Genomic DNA, 17540 nt, shown 5'->3' with positions numbered 1-17540 from the left:
CTCAGTAGACATCTGGTTGTCGGCTTCATGGTGTTTTCACCACTAAAACATTTAAATATCCGCCGTTAGTTTTCACAGTTCAAGGTAGGTGGCCGCTCTTCGGCGTGACCACCCCTTAAATATTTTCAAAACAAGAAAATCTTTGCTTACCAAATAAAATAACCTAATTTCTACAATTAAAGAATGAAATTAAGAACACTTGTAGTAATCCAAGGATTAAAATGGAAATTCTTTGCTTAAGGCTTCTCAAAAAAGATAAATATATTTATTTTTGTGTGGCGACTCACGCTCCGTATGTGGTGACATGTAGCGAAGTGAAAGGACTGGAAGTTAATGCCGCCGGCATAATTAGTTGTTGGCACCCGATTGAAACATCCGCTCTTTCTAGTTTGCCGTGGTCTTCTACGATCTAAGTAGTGTAGCAGGTAACAAATTTTTAAATTCCTGTTTCAATATTACCTTGATTTAAAATCTTTGACATGAAATGTGGGGCGAACGACGCGACCGTTTGTTGATGTTTGGTAGAATCAGTATGAAAAAAATATCCTCATTTTACTCCGCGGATGTTCATTGCCCTGCTTAACTTCTCAGCTCTATTGAAACTTAATCCCTGAATTCCTCTGTGGTCCATTTTGGTGCACTATATTGATGTTTTTTTCTAGGAACGTCACTAGAAGCAATTTATTGAATCAATGGTTTTCGAGAGTCTAGAAGGATAACATAAAGTTCTTAGGACAACGAACACCTTAACCAAAGGTTAGACAACCCTAGACATGGGATCCAATGACCGATATCCAGTTCCAGCCCAATTGCGCTTCATGCTGTTGTGGTTCAAAGAGTGGAGTGAGATGCAAAGAGGAGACTTCCTGCCTATCTTGGCTCAGAAATTTTCCCCTCCCGGAAGCGTCAATGGAGTGGTGGCTGGAATGGAAGGAATTAACTGTCACCAAGGTGATCGGCCACCAAGTTTGTTCCAGTGTCGAGTAAAACTGTTTGGAGACTGGGTGACGGGTTGGAGTCAGGCAGACAAGGATCAATTCCTCACTGGCTTGAAAGAGATGGATCCTCAGTTCATTGAAAAGTACGAGGCGGGGTTCCACCTGATAGCATCCGGACAGAGCAAGAAGGATGGCGAGGAGGAGAACCTGAACCTTCCCCAGACCACTGTACCTCAGGAGGTGGAATCAGAAGAATACCTGGGAGAAGTGGTGTGAATTCGCGAATGGCGATGCTGGTTTTCATTTACATGCGGCTTATTGTGCAGCTAGGAGATAAAACTAACGGTATTAATGCGTACACTTTGTTGTTAACTATATAGTGAAACATTCCGTTATTATGAAAACATTGAGTGAGTGCTCTCACATTCTGGATGTTGTTTCATTCAGCATCATGATTCTGGCACATAATAATCCATGGCAAAACTATTCTCCCTATATTCTTCATATTATGTACTAGTCATAAGATATTTTTGTAAATTATTATAGAAAAGCAGTATTGACCTGTTTGTTACTCATTCCAAATCTTTAAGCAAAAACCTATTGTTTAATGGACGTTAGATATATTTGCGTCATCAGATTAGCAGCCATTAGTTTCACTGATTAAACTCGGTTTATATTTAACGTTTTCAAGCGACGACGAGTAATGTTTTACGTTTAAAACGCAAAATTTTGAAGATGACGCAACCTTGCTACAAACACATTTTGTTTGTATAATAAGTGCCATCGTTGAAATTATATATATTGGCTTTAGCCTAACGTCTTAGTGGTATGTTAAACAGAGAATCTCTTGCCCTCACGTATATCATTCAGTTGCCATATCTCATTTTCAATTTGGTTATTGTGAACCAACACCTTCGCACGGCATTCCCCAGATCTGCGCCACGTGAAAATTTTATTTTGATGTTACTGTAAATTAGTTGATTGCCATTTTTTCGCCTATTATTATATTTGGCGCCCTGGTATTAAAGTATTTACACTTACGTGGTAATAACTTCTCATTCCTAGACATTTCATGTGGATATTTTTTTGACGTTTGTACCTTTCAAAATGTTGTTCTTAGAGTCCTTCATGAATTGACATTCAAAGTTCCTTTCCAATCTAAACTAAGACTGCAGATGTGATTTTATTTCTGTTACAATGCTTAGATATTTTAGTATTTGTATTTACAAATGCTTTTATTTATGTACAAATTTTATTCCAGCCTACATGGATAATTATAAGAACCTTAATGTTGAACTCTTCGAATGGACAGGTTGTAATGGATTTATGAAAGCTTGGCCAATGGCATGCATTAATGAATACTCATTAACATTGGCAGGGCAATTTTAATGTACTGAATACACAGTAAGTTTGGTAATGGGACTTTAATTTATAGAACTTTCTTTGTGTGATGAAATGAAATAGTAGTATATTTTTCTCATGATTTTATGATAATTTTACTTGAATTATAACAATTGTTGGTCTGTACAGCAATAAATAAATCTTATTTTGAATTTATAATGAACATTTCATATCAATAATACATGAAAGTATTAATGTATACATAAATACTTGTAAATAAAATATGTCAACACTTCATTGTCATGTGTTAGGAAGACAAATATGAGAGTAACATGAGATTATATGGCAGGATTAAATTGAACAAATCTTCATCTCAGTGTGACAGCTTATTTGGTATCATCTGCCAAACATTTAGAGTGAAGAGAATTGTTCAAAATAATATGAACATATCACAGTCCATTAATGATGGTCACAATATCATCTTGAGTGTGGGCACATCATTAAAAATCAGAGCCATTTTGTGCCACCATATGATAACCCATCTCTTCACACCATGGAGTTTGTTCCCAACAAGGTGAAAACCCAATGCCTTGGATTTAACGCTTATGTGCCTTAATGTTCGGGAAGAACGAATGTGCAGGTTTGCAAATTGGGCATATTGCAAAGAATTATTGGTGTCTTAGTCGCAAAAAATTTAACTTCAGGGGACCATCATTGGAATGATCGTTTTTTTAATAAAATTGATTCGAAAGTCAAAAAGGTTCCAAATGATATGTTTAAGAGGTACTGTGTGAAAAATTCAAAAAGACCTTTTTGTTTGTCCTGACATTATTTACATTAAGTGTTCCATATCCTCTGTGATGTCTTTATTCAGTACAGTATTTTGCCTTTTTCGTCTAATATATCTCAACATTTCCATTTCCTTCCATTTATCGATAAAGATTACCGAGTGCAGTGGTGAGTCCTTTTTATTGTCAGTCTTTTTCATGTTAGCAGCAGTCACTAGCATGAAAAAGAAAGCTCATTAGATACATACGGGCAACTGTTGACTATTAATGGACAATTTTATTTTTTTCCTACAACTGATTTGTGCACTTTCCAACATGTCAAGGGTATATTTCTAATGCTTTTTGTTGAAATTGGAAATGTAATAAGACTTCCGTGACCTTATTTTCATAGTCTGGGACTGACATGATTAATGCCATTATGGACATTATTCTTTTAATCATGTGACACTTTAAAAAATTGTGAATTTATAACAAACTGTCAAAAAAGGGAAATTTCAGTTTACATATTTTTAAGTCGCCATAAGATATGCAATGTGAACTTGGGAACTTCATCACACATCACTTCTTCAAAAATAGTATAGTATTCCATATATCTGTTAAACAACTTTCTTAATTGAGAAGAGGAAATAAGAAATGTTCGATATTGTTTAAAGATAGAATTTTGGAATTCTTGGCAATTTGTTGTGGAAATTATTTACATCTGGCAAAGAGACTGGCATATTATGTATATCTTAGTCTTTATGGAGTAATTTACCATATGTACCAATCTCTGTTATTACTCCCATTCCTTGAATATTTTTCTAAGATATTTACGAAAATGTGTATATTAAGTTTACACAATAAAATATCTTAAATCATATGGTTGACGCATTTCCTATGACATTTGAGCATTATGAATAAGTGTTTGGTAAGTGCCAAATACTTATTATTTTGGTAACAACAGCCCATTAATAAAGTTAAAAATAGGTAATAACTTGCTTATCAAGTAACTTTATAAAGTAACTCAGGGTAATTATTTTGTTTATGTTTCGGCATGCTTTTGTGAAGGGTTAAATGGTAAACCGATCCAGAAAGGGTAATGCCTGGGTGATATGCAACTGCTTTTGATGGAGATTGCGTACTTCGCTGAGGCCAAAATTTTAAAATAAATACTAATCCGGATGAGAAACACTCAAATCACTGATGAAGAATTAGTTTAAAAGAGGGACCAAGGCTCGAGGTGCATTAAAAACCAGTGCTACTAGTAAAGCCAATCAATCAGTCCACGATTCCATCACTTTAGGAACAACTCCAATGCTGGAGGGCTTTGTGTTCGCTGGACATAGCACACCAAACAACAGATAGGTGTTGGTAGCACAGAGCAGACTTCACTTGGTGTTGGGCCCCACAGAAGGAGCACCTGCTTGGTCCCCCTTGGCCATTTCAAGTCGACGAAGGCAAATACGGAGAATGGCACTCTGGCCCAACCTCTCTGCCTCCTTGGCGATTCGCTCCACATCTTGGTTGCTGTTAATTTTTATGGCAATCAGGTAGGCATTCTTCAGCTGTCCGCAGGTTATGTAAGCTGACATCTGCAAGGAAGCAACAAAGGATGAGGAATACTGGGCTGGCTTATGTGGCAAACAGTTCAGCGACATCTTTCTTTCATATTTCCCCTTTTGAATGGAATCCCTCAAATCAATTCATGCACAAAAATCATATTTGAATCGTGCTGTAAAGGACCGACGCCATTCTACTAAATGAAATTGCAAAAGGATTATAAGAAGAATGAACTGATGCAAAAATCATTGACATAAAGAAATTTTAACTTTCATTAAAATCCTTTTTAAGTGAAAGAGAAAATTGGAAAATTACTATTTTGCATTTCTAATTTTTTTCCTTCAATACCACTGAAGTGTGGTTGGAAGTAAGCACATGAATGATTTTTCCCATTACAGCTTCATGTACATGATTATAACACCAATCACAACAATGCTCACTACAAAAAGTTACCCTTTAGTTTACTTGAAACAAAATATAGAAGTAATGGATGCAGGTCTGCAACATCACTGATGATGGGTTATTCTTAATAAGGAAAGAGGTTCTCCATTTTAAATTTGAAGTTTGCCATATTTCTCTACTTGTGAAATATTACAATTAGTATTATAAATATCCATCTATATAAATCTTACGAATTATTTAACACCTTTAAAAGTTGACAAAAAAAATAAGTTTCATTTCCGCTTACAGTGAATACTACAGAAGGCTTGAACATTTTTCTTTTTTATTGAATAATATTCCTTGTAATTACTGCAATGTGATAAGACCTTGGAAAAAACAGAAAATATCAACCAAAAGAGTACACAAGAGATTTCATTTTCAAGTTTCTTCTAATGTAAACAAAGGTCTTCAAAACCTCATGTGTCAAAATATCTTCCAGAGAATTTAAGAGGATGTGAAGCAAGGGGTGACTTTTTCCCTCCATTCTGGACTGAGGTATGAGGTTGGTAGATTCTGTATTATTGAGCGATACAATTACTATTTTAATTTTCATTCCACTCAACAGATTTCTTTAATCTGTCAATATTTAAACAACTTGGCTGACTGTAACATGGATTACTTTGCTAATTTACTCTTGTTCAATGATTTTAAACAATACCTGCAACCCTTACGAATGGGGAAAATTTATTTCAATGCTGAATATCAGTGAATTACCATAGCATACATAATAATATTTGTATCACTAGGTACTACTTGTTGTTTTCCAATTGAAGTAATATTGCATTTTATCACTTCTGGCTGAACTTAAAAGTCACCAAATGTTCTCACATGGTTGCATTCTTTGGGTTGACCCATAGATACAGGGATTAGCTGGAAAATAAGTGAATTTATTTGAGGAGCAATATGCTTTGGTATGTAGGATATGAGTAAGCTGGCCTGTGATTCTATAAAGCCCATTAAAAATGCTGAGAAATGGTAAGCCCTCACTGACAAACAATCAGTGGCAAAGTTCTCTGACAAAGGGGCAGTAGTCCATCTAGTAGACCATCTGAGTGATGTTGGAGACCACAGTGGACAGCATAACACTCATTTCAATGCAGTGTCAAAAATACACGTTTTTTTCCTTGAAAACTTATCAAATACTGGGGGTTCACTTTCTACATGTTAAGAAACATGTAATGAGCATAAGATATTTCAATTTTGCATACATTTTAGCCAAAGATATCCCATGTTTTGATGCATTTAGCATGTAAGCACATAAAAAATAACTATTGAATACAAAATAAATCTGGTTTTTTATATCCCGCTTCTATCATAGTCTTCAAAGTCACCATTGCATATTTTACATTAATTTGCAATACCAATTATATGCATTTGTGTGTCTTAAATTAAACTCTAGGCCATGACATGGGTCCATTATCCACATTCATACAGTTGACCTCAAAATCACTTAACATTTTATCTATTGAAACTTTGTGTTGATTCCCTATTCACCTCTAGTTTACTGGTGACTCAACATTTTTAATAAATGCATCAGCAGCAGGAAACTGATGACAAGGTAGGAATTGAGTGCAACTGAGAATTAGCACTTTAAATACGATCTCAGACATAACTTCACCATTGCACTAAATATGCTTGTTGCTACATTTTAGCTATTCAAACTTTTTAAGAGGTCGGTATTTCTTAATGAATTTCAATCAAAATATTCAAACTGGATTTCATAGTTTTAAGAGAGACAAATCAAATAAACGGGCTATCAGAGGGAAGGTAGGTGTGGCAGAGACAGATGAGGCTGCCTCCATGGGAGATGAATGAGGAGGGATGTTGAGGTTACTGTGATACACGAATAATTACAGTTTGTGATGCCTAATTTTCCCCAATGAACCCTGTACACTACCCCGAACAGAATTTGTTTTCTCAAAATGTCTCGGCAGTTATTTCGTTATGGCAACCTGAGTGAGAAAGATGGGAGTGGCGTGAATGACTACATTTGAGAAAACATGCAGCATGCATATTTTCTAGAAAAAGAATTGATGCATTACACACAGTATTGTAAAATTATCACCAATCATTACAATGACAATATAATTTACCCCATTTTATTATGGTTTTTTCAATTCATCTATAGCCATAAGAAACATTTCCACAAACCAGAAGTCTGATAAACAAATCTTGATGGCATGTATAAACAGATAGCATTAATGTTGTTCCATTAAGAATTCTCATGATATTTCTTCCACAAAAAAATAAACAAATGCTGAGATATTATTACTATGTTCAAAAGAAAACAATGATTTCCATGAATCAATGAGATAAAATACAAACACTCAATTCACCTTAGTGCTAGGATTGACAATCACTTTGAGGAGTGGGTCGATGACTTGACTAATAGCCCCCTTGCCCCCTGAGCGTTCCATGATAGACTCATCCTCAACTGCACACTCCACCTCCTCCCAGCCCTCCTGCCACAGGGTGACAATGGCCTCGATGTATGCCGCAGCCACATGGTCGCAGATGCTCTCACCATCAGACACTCCAGAGCTCTGGATGCAGGAGATGAGATGCACTAGGTCCCGAAGACGCCCCTCCCACACAAGCGTCTGGCCAGCAAGCTCAAACACATCCACTGCACGTAAGCTGTAGTCCTGGATCACCCTGTAGAGGATGAGACACAAATGATATGCACTCCCTCAAGAAAAAGAGAAAGAAAGGTAAAAAAAAACATATATTACTGATTTGACTGATCTAATATGACTGACTTTTATTTACTGACAGGATGCTGAAGCTCTTCTCCTGTGTTCATATGTGCACTAAAGTATATAAGCACAAAATAATTAAAGGAGAGCTAAATGCAACTTTGTACAACCCAAAGTAATAGCAATCACTTACCAGGTGTACACGTATTAAAAGCAGATTTCAGACACCAGATGGTGCACCAATACAATTTACAGTATAGGAATTTGACACTTTCGTTGTGGCATCAAAAAGGGTCAGACGTGCATGAGTGACAAATTGTAAAAGAGTTCGCATAGCGTTAAGTTGCTGGGTTCAATATGTCAAAATTGATACCGAACAAAGAGCATTCACGAACAGCATTAGTTTTGTTTTAATTTGAAGAAAACTGCTGCTGAATCAAATCGATTACTTTGAGAAGCTTATGGTGAACATTCTCCGTCACAACATATGTGTGAAGGATGGTTTTGGTGTTTCAAAAGTGGTGACTTCGATGTTGCACAAAAGGAACACGGAAAACTGCCAAAAAGGTGTGTTGATGCGGAATTTCAAGCATTGTTGGATAAAGATAGTTCACAAACATATAAACAACTTGCAGAGTAATTGAGCACTAGTTAACAAGCTGTTTCCAATTGCCTACAAGAGATGGGAAATATTCAGATGACCGGCAGATGGGTACCACATTAGTTAGATAAAGAGACGAAGAAACCCATGTGAAATTTTGCTTATAAAATACAAAAGGAAGTCGTTTTTGAATCATATGGTTCCTGAGGATGAAAAGTGAATTTATTTTGAGAATCCCAAGGGCAAAAATATTTGGTGGGGCTAGAAGGATGTGATCTATTATGAGCTGTTAAAACCTAGTGAAACGGTAACTACTAAACACTACCAACAACAATTGTTTCATTTGAACCATTCGCTGCTTGGAAAAAGACCAGAATACCAAAAGAGGCAAAACCATTTTTCTTCATGACAATGCTTCATCACATACAGCATCACCGGTTTACGACACGTTGGAAGCACTCAGCTGGGAAGTTCTACCCCATGCGGCTTCCTCATCAGACTTGGCTCCTTCTGATTAAACCTTGTTTGAATCGATGGGTCATGTCCTTCATGAGCAGTGCTTTGGTTCATATGAAGATGTGCAAAAAAATGGCTTGATGAATGCTTTGCAGCAAAAGGGAAAGATTTCCACTGGCGTGGTATTGACAAATTGCTCGGAAGATGTGACAAATGTTTTCCTAGCAAGTGGAGCATACCTTTATAAAGCTCTTTTTACCATTCTTCCTTTTTTTGGAAAAAAATCATCATTTCACACTTGTACACCTGGTAATGCATCACTGTATTACTAAATGGTTGGTATAAAAAATATCAAGAAAAGTTTTGGAAAAATGATTTATTTCAAATATTGCTATAATGCTTCAAAATTCCATCCATTGAGCGAATATATCCCTTGAGCGTTGACACACTTTTGCCAGTGGTTTTTGCCACAACCCAAAGGTTGCCTGGTTGGCAGATTTCAGAAGGTCCTTACCGATAAACATTCATGCAAGCTTCTTTGATGGCACTTGGGGTCCCATGCCAGTGCCTTTTGAGGGAGAATTTCACTTGTGGGAATAGGAAATAGTCCATTGATGCCAATTTGGGACTACAAGGGAGTTGGGGAATCATCAATTGTGATGTAGAGGGTCTTCACAAGCAGAAACTTGACCCTGCTCTTGGTCGTCCATCAAGACTTAACATGACAAGTTTAGTGCAGATCTTTCATGTAGCCAAATTTTCAGTGATAATGCTGTTGTCTTATCAATGCCAATACAATCTGCGATCATGCACATACTTTACTGACTGTCTGAATTCAGCACTTAACCCACACATCAGGAAAAAATTGTTACTGATACGTTTTACACAAACCTTGTGTATACTGTCAGTGGCACAATGAAAACATTCAGGCATATCTACTGTCATTCAAAGATAAAATTATCAGTTTTTTTTAGAGTTTTCAGTGGCACGACTTTTGTTAACCTACTGACAAAATTCAAAGCACAATTTCAGAGCCATGTTGTGAATATTTTGTTCTATGCCAGGTTATATCAAATAGGTCATTCCTTTTTTGTCCTGAAGGTAGATGAACGTTTACATATTTTAATAATTTTGGATAATTCATTCATATCATAATGCATTAGTTTGTTCAGAAATACTATTTGATATTTAACTCAAAAAACCAATTGTTTTTTTTATCTGCAATTAAAATAGTGTCTTCATATTCCATTATTTTTTTATTTATAATTTTTCGTATCTCAATACTCATTACTAAATACTACAATCATCATACAGGAGGAGAAAAACTATTGTCAAGTAACCAAGCTCAACTCCAGCCTTAAAAAGGACTTTAAAAAAACCCTAGTTCAATGAGAGAACAAAAGATGACAGCTTCATGGAACAGATTAGTATCGTGAACTCCAATGCAAAATAATTTAACGATGTCAATGCTTCCATTGCCACAGCATCAGTTAAAAGCAAAAATATACACACAATGATTACTGTAGAGTACTGATTATTCCCAGCGGCAATTATCTGCACAGCAATTGCAAAGTACAGAATTAAGCACGCACAGGTGATTGGAGCATTCTTGTTGATTTTTGATTTGAGCTTTCCCAAATGATCCATGCCCATCCACTCACCCTGAATGATGCACAGAAAAATGACCCTTTGATGAGGGAGGCGAGTGGTGTGGGGAGCACTAACCTGAATGCTATGCCAAATCCTTCTTCGACGTCCTTCCCACACACAATGGTGAGCACAGCCAGCTGCACCCTCTCCGCCATGCCTCCAAAGAGCGTGGGCAGTTTGGTGCCCCCCACTTTGGTCACCCCCCTGGTGCCCCCCACCTTGCTTGCCACCCTAGACACCATGGCTGCCACATCCCGCCCTGATGCCTCACAGTTACCAAGGAATTTGGCCACCTCCTCCTGGCGATGGATTGTATTGATGTGCCGGTCCAAATCTCGCGAGTCCATCTTCAGGGGGAGGATGGAACTCTCTGAGATCTTCCTGCGTAGAGAGCCCCCTGATGGCTTCCTCCCTGCACATGGGGAAATTATTCAGGTGAACCAATTAGATATCCATTTAGCTTTTTGTCATATCATCGTGTCACATCCATTTCATTAAATTCTTCAACATTGGGGTATGCAAAAATAGAACAATGAAAGGAGAATATTCATCTCGTTGATTTTTACCCTTCATTCTTTTTGTATTTATCCATTTATATGCAATTTAAGCAATTCATGGAATTCTTTTAGTCTGACTTCAAGTTCTTGCTTAGACGAACTAACATACACAAACTCTTATTGGGTAATCTATCCCTTTAAGTTGAAAAAAGCAACTACTCACTCTCTGGTACACACATAAAAATAATTTCCAACAAATGAAAATTTGAGTAACTAGTCTAAAGGAATAAAAACAGATGAAAAGCAGATCATGAATCACTTTTAAGATTGTCATACTGACACTGATTATTTCAGATATTGTTTTGTAAAGGTCAGATTCCAGATATGATTAGAAAAAAAAGAATGCATTACCCTCAACAAACAAACATCAAAAAGTATAGGAACACACAGCAGTTCCATAAATTAAATATCTCAGTAAAACAATCCAGAAAAATTACCTTGAAACAAAAATTGAAGACCGTTGACCAAACCAAAATATTTACAACAAAAAATACATCTTAAAACACACAAAATTATGCATTACAACATAGGCATTAAACAGGAATGTTAACATGGATCAGAAGCTATAAGTTAGATAAAAACAGGAAAAAAAAGTCGTGAGAAAAAAAAGAGTACAAAATCATATGAAAAATTTTGTGTCCAAAATGCACAGATGAAAAATATAGGCTGTAAGCAAACAAGAAATAAAATCTCATCAAGGCAAAGAACCCGAACATACTCACAAAACAAATATGCAGTTCAATTCTGCTACACCAGGAGTGAAGCAAAAACTGACAATACGAATTGATCAACAAAATTAAAAAAAAACTTAAACTGGCAAGAATTACAAAAGAAGACATCTATTTTCAAATCCAAAATACATAAGCGCCAATGATCAAGAGGAATAACTGACGAAAGAAAAGCAGCACGCAGTACAGTGGAACCTCTCTTGATGAGCACCTCACATGACTAGTAATTTGCATAATGTACTAAAATATTGTGCATGAAAATGGCTCACTTAACTAACAACCTTTCACATAACGAGTGACAGGGAGAAGGGAACTCCCTGAATGATTGTTTACCTGACACTTCAGTTGGTGATTAACACCCATTCCACCAACATCTTAGGAATTTTTACCCATGGTAAGAGGTATGAGAGGAGTTCTTAAGGAGAAATCCAAAGGAGGCAGGAGAAGTGGATGTAGAGTATTTTTAGATTATCAATGGGATGTTGAGGACTGCGGTATAGAGAGGAGAACATTAGTCAATCAAAGAAGGGGTAGGAATAGGATGGGCATATTTGATGGAATGAAGGGACGAAGAAAGTAAGTTGAAATAAAAAGGGGCTAATCATTGTGTCAGATTCCTGGCTGCATTTTGTTAGGAGACGGAAAAAGAAATGTTTTGCACTTCAGTCTGAATGCATCCAAAACCTGTCTTAAACAATAGATTACCAAATAATAATAATAACAACACATTAATGTGATTTACTGCTCAAAGACAACAATTCCCAATTTTAAAATCCAGCAGTATTATTTCCCATCACTGTAGACCTAATTTCATGATTTTCCTCAAATGGGCTCCTCTTCTAAAATTTCCTGACAATCAACTCACCTGGAGATGCTCGCATCCCAACAGATGATGAAATGGCACCTTCCACCCAACCATCCTTGGCCAGTTCATCCTCCATGTGCCGTTGTGCATTTCGTAGGTGTACACAATTCTGCTTCATCTGCGAGAATGAGGCAGCATCCCTGCAGTAGAACCGAATGCACGTCATGGCTGCCCTCACATTGTCCCCGGCAAACACTTGTAGCTTGTACAGCACTTGGAGCATGCCACGACGCTCCAGGGTGCGGCACATGCAACATAGATGGGGCTGCCAGTGTGCACCATGGCATGGGAGTAAAGAAAAAACACAATGCTGACATTCTCCTAGGACACATACAAAACTCTAATATTAAAAAAACCACTAGAATCAGGGAAATAAGATCACATGCTCATGCCAGTTTGAAAAATGAATTTGGAATTTGCAGTGATTCCGATTAAAGAACTGTATTTTAATGTCATATCTCGATAATTGGTATTTTGTGGAAATATTTAGACCACGGTATCTTAAGGTCTTATTCCGACAACTGTTCATGTATTTCATCAGTAGAATAGTTAGCTACACTTTCTCTACATACTCTCCATAAACTTTACCCATAACAGTTCCAGCAAAATTTGGTGAAATTCCTTGACAATTGTGGTTGAGAAAAAAATCACAGCTACTCCCAAATGAAATTTAGATTCATAACAATAGTTTTGATGCTGAGACTGATCTCACTTGATGATGACACTTTTTATCAAACCTCATATGACACCTTAGTCATGAGTAAAATTTATCTGGAATTTTCTGTGTTTACTCCCAAATCTAATCACTATGCCACAGAGGTATATGGGTTATATTACATACAACGCTGTTAAAAAGTCTAATATGGTGACAAACTAGCCCAGACAGCAGAGAAATTGGCTACTGAATAGAAGACTTAAGCGAAACCACAGTAGACTACAATCCATGCAGTATCAAATTTCTTTATCCTGCCCACAATTTTTCTACATACACTCGCAATGCACTCAACAATCATTCTTTTCAAACCCTGATAAGCTTCAATTGCACTCACTTTTCCACACCTCTTTCCAATTCTGCCCGATTCGAGTTCAACTCTTACTCAACCATTCACGTTGACTTCTAAAGCTTCTGTATTACAAATTTTCAATTTTCAACAAGTAGTAGAGACAATAGGAGGTGAAATACACTGTCAAAAGAAGCAACACACAAAGAAGGACATTGATGAAGGGTAACACAAGTAAAGAAAGAATTTTATAATGAATTTACCATGATATGGTAGCCAAACTTCGTCTTAAAGATAAAAAGAGGAAGAGTGTAGATCAGAGACTTTTGGGATGTTGGCACAAAAAAGAATGAAGAAAATAATTTAGGAAGAGAGAAAGGGTAATGACTAAGTATTACGTATGATGGAGGAAGAGAGGATTTGTCAGTCTACTTTTGTTGGGTACATAGAAGTGGAGAGGGCACACAGAATGGACCTTTCCGTGAGTTCAGGGTGGCAGCTATTGTAGTGCAAGTATAATTTTCTATTTTAAGGTTAAATGTTAATGGATGTATTGAACTTGCCATCAGAAAGGTGTACGCCTGAGTCTAAAAAGTGAAGTGAATCAAGGAAACTGAGTGGATGAAGCAAAGGGACGGAATGAAAATGCAAACTATTAATGAAATTTAGAAGGGAAGCTCAGCTGTGGTAAGATCTCGAGCATAATTCCCTCTTCCTCGGATCACAACATGGCAAGCAATTTCAATCATGAGTTGGCATGATGACTGGAGACTACTCACCTTCCAATGTTCAAGTGATGGATCCACGGCCTTCATCTCTGCTTCCAGCTGCATGACCCACCCCTTGCGGAAACAGCGCAGGTACACATCATCCAGGAATACCTCTGGGTTCATCCTCATGTTGAGGAAGTGCAAGAGGGCCTCCTTCATCTCCCCATGCCGCAAGTGGAAGTCCAGAACCATGGCATCTGAGCCATATGTACGCAGGTAGTAGAGACACTCTTCACGGACCTCCTCCGAGAGGGGTGGGCTGCTCCAAACAGGATCCCCACCGGTACGGGATGTCCTGAGCGATGGCAGAAGGATTATCCCCTTGGAGAGTGCATCCAAACATGAGAGGGACTCCAGCACCAAGGGGTACGGCTGCTGCAACGTGCGGCTGGGAGGGTCCTCAAGGGGGACGGGGAGAACCATTGACGATTCCTCCAGGATTTGAAGGATCTCAACGAGGAGGGAGGAGGTGGCTGCACTAGTACCCAGTGACGGTGACGGTTGAAGACAGCGTGCAAAGAGGGAACGTGCTCTCTTCCAGCCGCCCACCTTGAGGCAAGCCTTGCCCCATGCAGCCCAGATGGCAGCACGGCCCAGGCCCCCCTTGGTGGCCACCTCCAGCGCCAACTCCCACTGCTCCTCCTTGACAAGTCGGTCTCGGAGGCCTGGAAGGCCTCTGCTATTAGGAGGACGGCGACCCACCGACCCACTCCTTACCACATTGCCTGCCTCCGGACCTGCTGTCATTCACCCCAGATGCAGATGTTAATTAGCAACGAGCTTATTGATCCACACACACATAAATCTTTCTGTGATTCTACAATCTACTGCATGAGCAAGTTTGATTGGTATGATATATTCCTCAAAAGAGTACTAAATAATGAGTACCAACTGGAAGAATAACATAACTACAAATTGGTATACTTAAGTCATATCACTACAAGAATGGCCAATTACCCTATTCATCAGGATGTGTGTTCTGAGGTATGCTTTGATATAAATTTGCATGTTAGGTAACTAACTCGATCAAGGCAATAAAAGTTCATCCCCTTTATTCACTCACTTCCTTAGTGACAATAATAAAAAAATTGTCACCTTTTGCTTTTTAAATAATGGGTGGGTAACATAATTTTAAAATTATGGTAATCATCACTAGCTACAAAATACGAGTATAACAGATGTTGAAGAAAATACCGTAGATATTTCCAGGTCCATATGACTATCCTTTCTGTGATTGTGCCTTTAAATATAATGCAAAAAGCTATGTGGAGTATCAGTGATACTACAGGGATTACTGGTAGAGCTAATATTTTGGAAATATTACAATTTTAAGTCATTTACTCTTACTTTTTGAATTTTTGTAATCAATTGCATTACATGGTAATTCCATTTGGGATTTGCTTTCATCTATACTTTTGCACTTTGTCCAAAACTGAAGAATGCTAAATTACATGATCACAATTTTCAGGATAATTACATGTCATATTTTTCATAACATCAGCATATAAATATAAATTTCATTAGTTGACATAAGATATTGTACAATCATACTTTTAAAATACAATGTTTAGTGATCTTTAATTTCATTACCCAACATATGTTTTCTTTCTTCCATTTCTTAACTATGCCCCATATTCATGATACAGTTCCATAAATCAACCCCAGAAATAGTCAAAGAATCAGGGGAGAACATTAAAATTAACATGAACACTGAAACTTTGGGCAAACAACCTGACTATCACTCCTGAAATTAGCAAGAAGGTTAGCACTAGCTACAATGGCAAAAGAGATCACTGCACATTATTTTCAGTGACAGAAACAGCATGCAACAGAAATTGCATTGCAAATAAAATCGTGGTTAGAAACTCACCCTATAGATAGAATAAACACTTATCAACATCAACAGAACTGGGGCATCAGATACACTGAAGAGTGTCTACCATCTTTAAGATGACATGCTACTCACTGTTCTCCAGCCAACTGAAGGACATTCTTTGCATTTTACAAGAGTGTTTTGTACATCTTACCAGCACTAGGAGGTCCACCACTGTCTGGTGGTGCAAGCAGTGCTCCTGCCCACTCCCCAGCCCCTGCCCAACCGCTGCGTACCAACAGGTTAACCAGGCCAGCTCGACCAATCACACGGTCACACCTTTCAATGCCTGTCGTCATGCCAAGGCGTGAGTAGAGAACTTTTGAGGCAACTGCCAGGGACCTGAAAGGGGACAAGCAAGCAAATTCATGCATAAAACTTGTTACTTTGTGCCAATCCCTAAAAAAATATATCAGTTGTAATTGTACAAACTTCTGTAAACATTTTTGTGAAAGGCTCCAACAACAAATTAAAATATATCTAGACAGTTCACACAACCTACATCGAAGCACAGACAGTGATCAAGTGTTACATATAGGAAGAATTGGGAGTGAGACTGGTGAAATGGAGCAGGTGCATTAAAGCTTGGGGGACTGTGACGTACAAATGTTAAGAATTGGGCTCATTGTGTTCCATATATAAAATTTCATTATCATTATTATTATTCCATTCCATTCTTCTATCCATTTACTATGGTGAATTTTATTCTCGTGTTACTTTCAGTATCCTCTTCTGGGGTTCCTCTCCCCATGTGGGCATAATCTTCAAAATCCAAAAGAGGATTATAAGTATTATGAGCAATGCTCCTTGCCATGCACCATGTAAACCTCTCTTCAAAAGACTTGGTTTATTACCAGTACCTTGCATATATATATTTAATGTCATATTACACGCAAAGGGTAATATTTCCCAGTACAAGTCCAACCACAATTACCATAGTCACTATACAAGAACCTGCAATGACCTGCACCATTTGTCAGAACACACAATACTGCCCATGGGCCCAAAGCAATGGGCTTAAGGTTATTCAATAAACTTCCCCATGAAATCAAATATGAAACAAAACCTGTTTTCAAGAAAAAGCTGTTTAACCTTTTAAAAAATAATATGTTCTATTCTGTAAATGAATACCTGGAATTGTCGCTATGCATCTATTCCGGCTTAACCAATTAATATGTAATTATACTAGTGTATTGGTATGTGTGTGTGTATATGTATATATATATATAGTATTTATATAAGTATGTATATATAGTATATACTACCTTGATCAAAAAGTTCCCGGAATAACCACCG

At 37.5% G+C, this 17540-nt stretch overlaps 3 protein-coding genes across 3 annotated transcripts in view; 1 reads left to right on the top strand and 2 right to left on the bottom strand.

Annotated features, from left to right (window-relative positions):
- The first annotated feature begins 773 nt into the window (after nt 1-773).
- Nucleotides 774-1214, top strand: LOC139693378 (uncharacterized protein C14orf119 homolog). Its single transcript, XM_071591506.1, has one exon. It carries the CDS (start codon nt 774-776, stop codon nt 1212-1214), a length of 441 nt encoding a protein of 146 aa, XP_071447607.1.
- Nucleotides 1215-3342: 2128 nt separating this feature from the next.
- Nucleotides 3343-10635, bottom strand: LOC139693365 (zinc finger FYVE domain-containing protein 26 homolog). Its single transcript, XM_071591490.1, has 3 exons — nt 10526-10635; nt 7384-7702; nt 3343-4638 (listed from the first exon to the last, which is right to left on the bottom strand). The coding sequence occupies exons 1-3, from the start codon at nt 10603-10605 to the stop codon at nt 4435-4437; spliced, it is 603 nt and encodes a 200-aa protein (XP_071447591.1). The 5' UTR covers nt 10606-10635; the 3' UTR covers nt 3343-4434.
- Nucleotides 10636-11220: 585 nt separating this feature from the next.
- LOC139693377 (uncharacterized) overlaps nt 11221-17540 on the bottom strand; it is an 82686-nt gene continuing 76366 nt past the window's right edge. Inside the window, exons 28-31 of the mRNA XM_071591505.1 lie at nt 16399-16586; nt 14381-15108; nt 12601-12865; nt 11221-11225 (exon numbers count right to left, since the gene is read on the bottom strand). Coding sequence (XP_071447606.1) covers nt 11221-11225; nt 12601-12865; nt 14381-15108; nt 16399-16586 — 1186 coding nt within the window. The remainder of the gene's footprint in view (nt 11226-12600; nt 12866-14380; nt 15109-16398; nt 16587-17540) is intronic.

Source organism: Hetaerina americana, unplaced genomic scaffold, assembly GCF_022747635.1.
Source record: "Hetaerina americana unplaced genomic scaffold, ioHetAmer1.1.p SCAF_48, whole genome shotgun sequence".
NCBI lineage: Eukaryota > Metazoa > Arthropoda > Insecta > Odonata > Calopterygidae > Hetaerina > Hetaerina americana.
The sequence above is the reverse complement of the archived record's forward strand: the minus strand, read 5'-3'. Positions and strand labels throughout refer to the sequence as shown.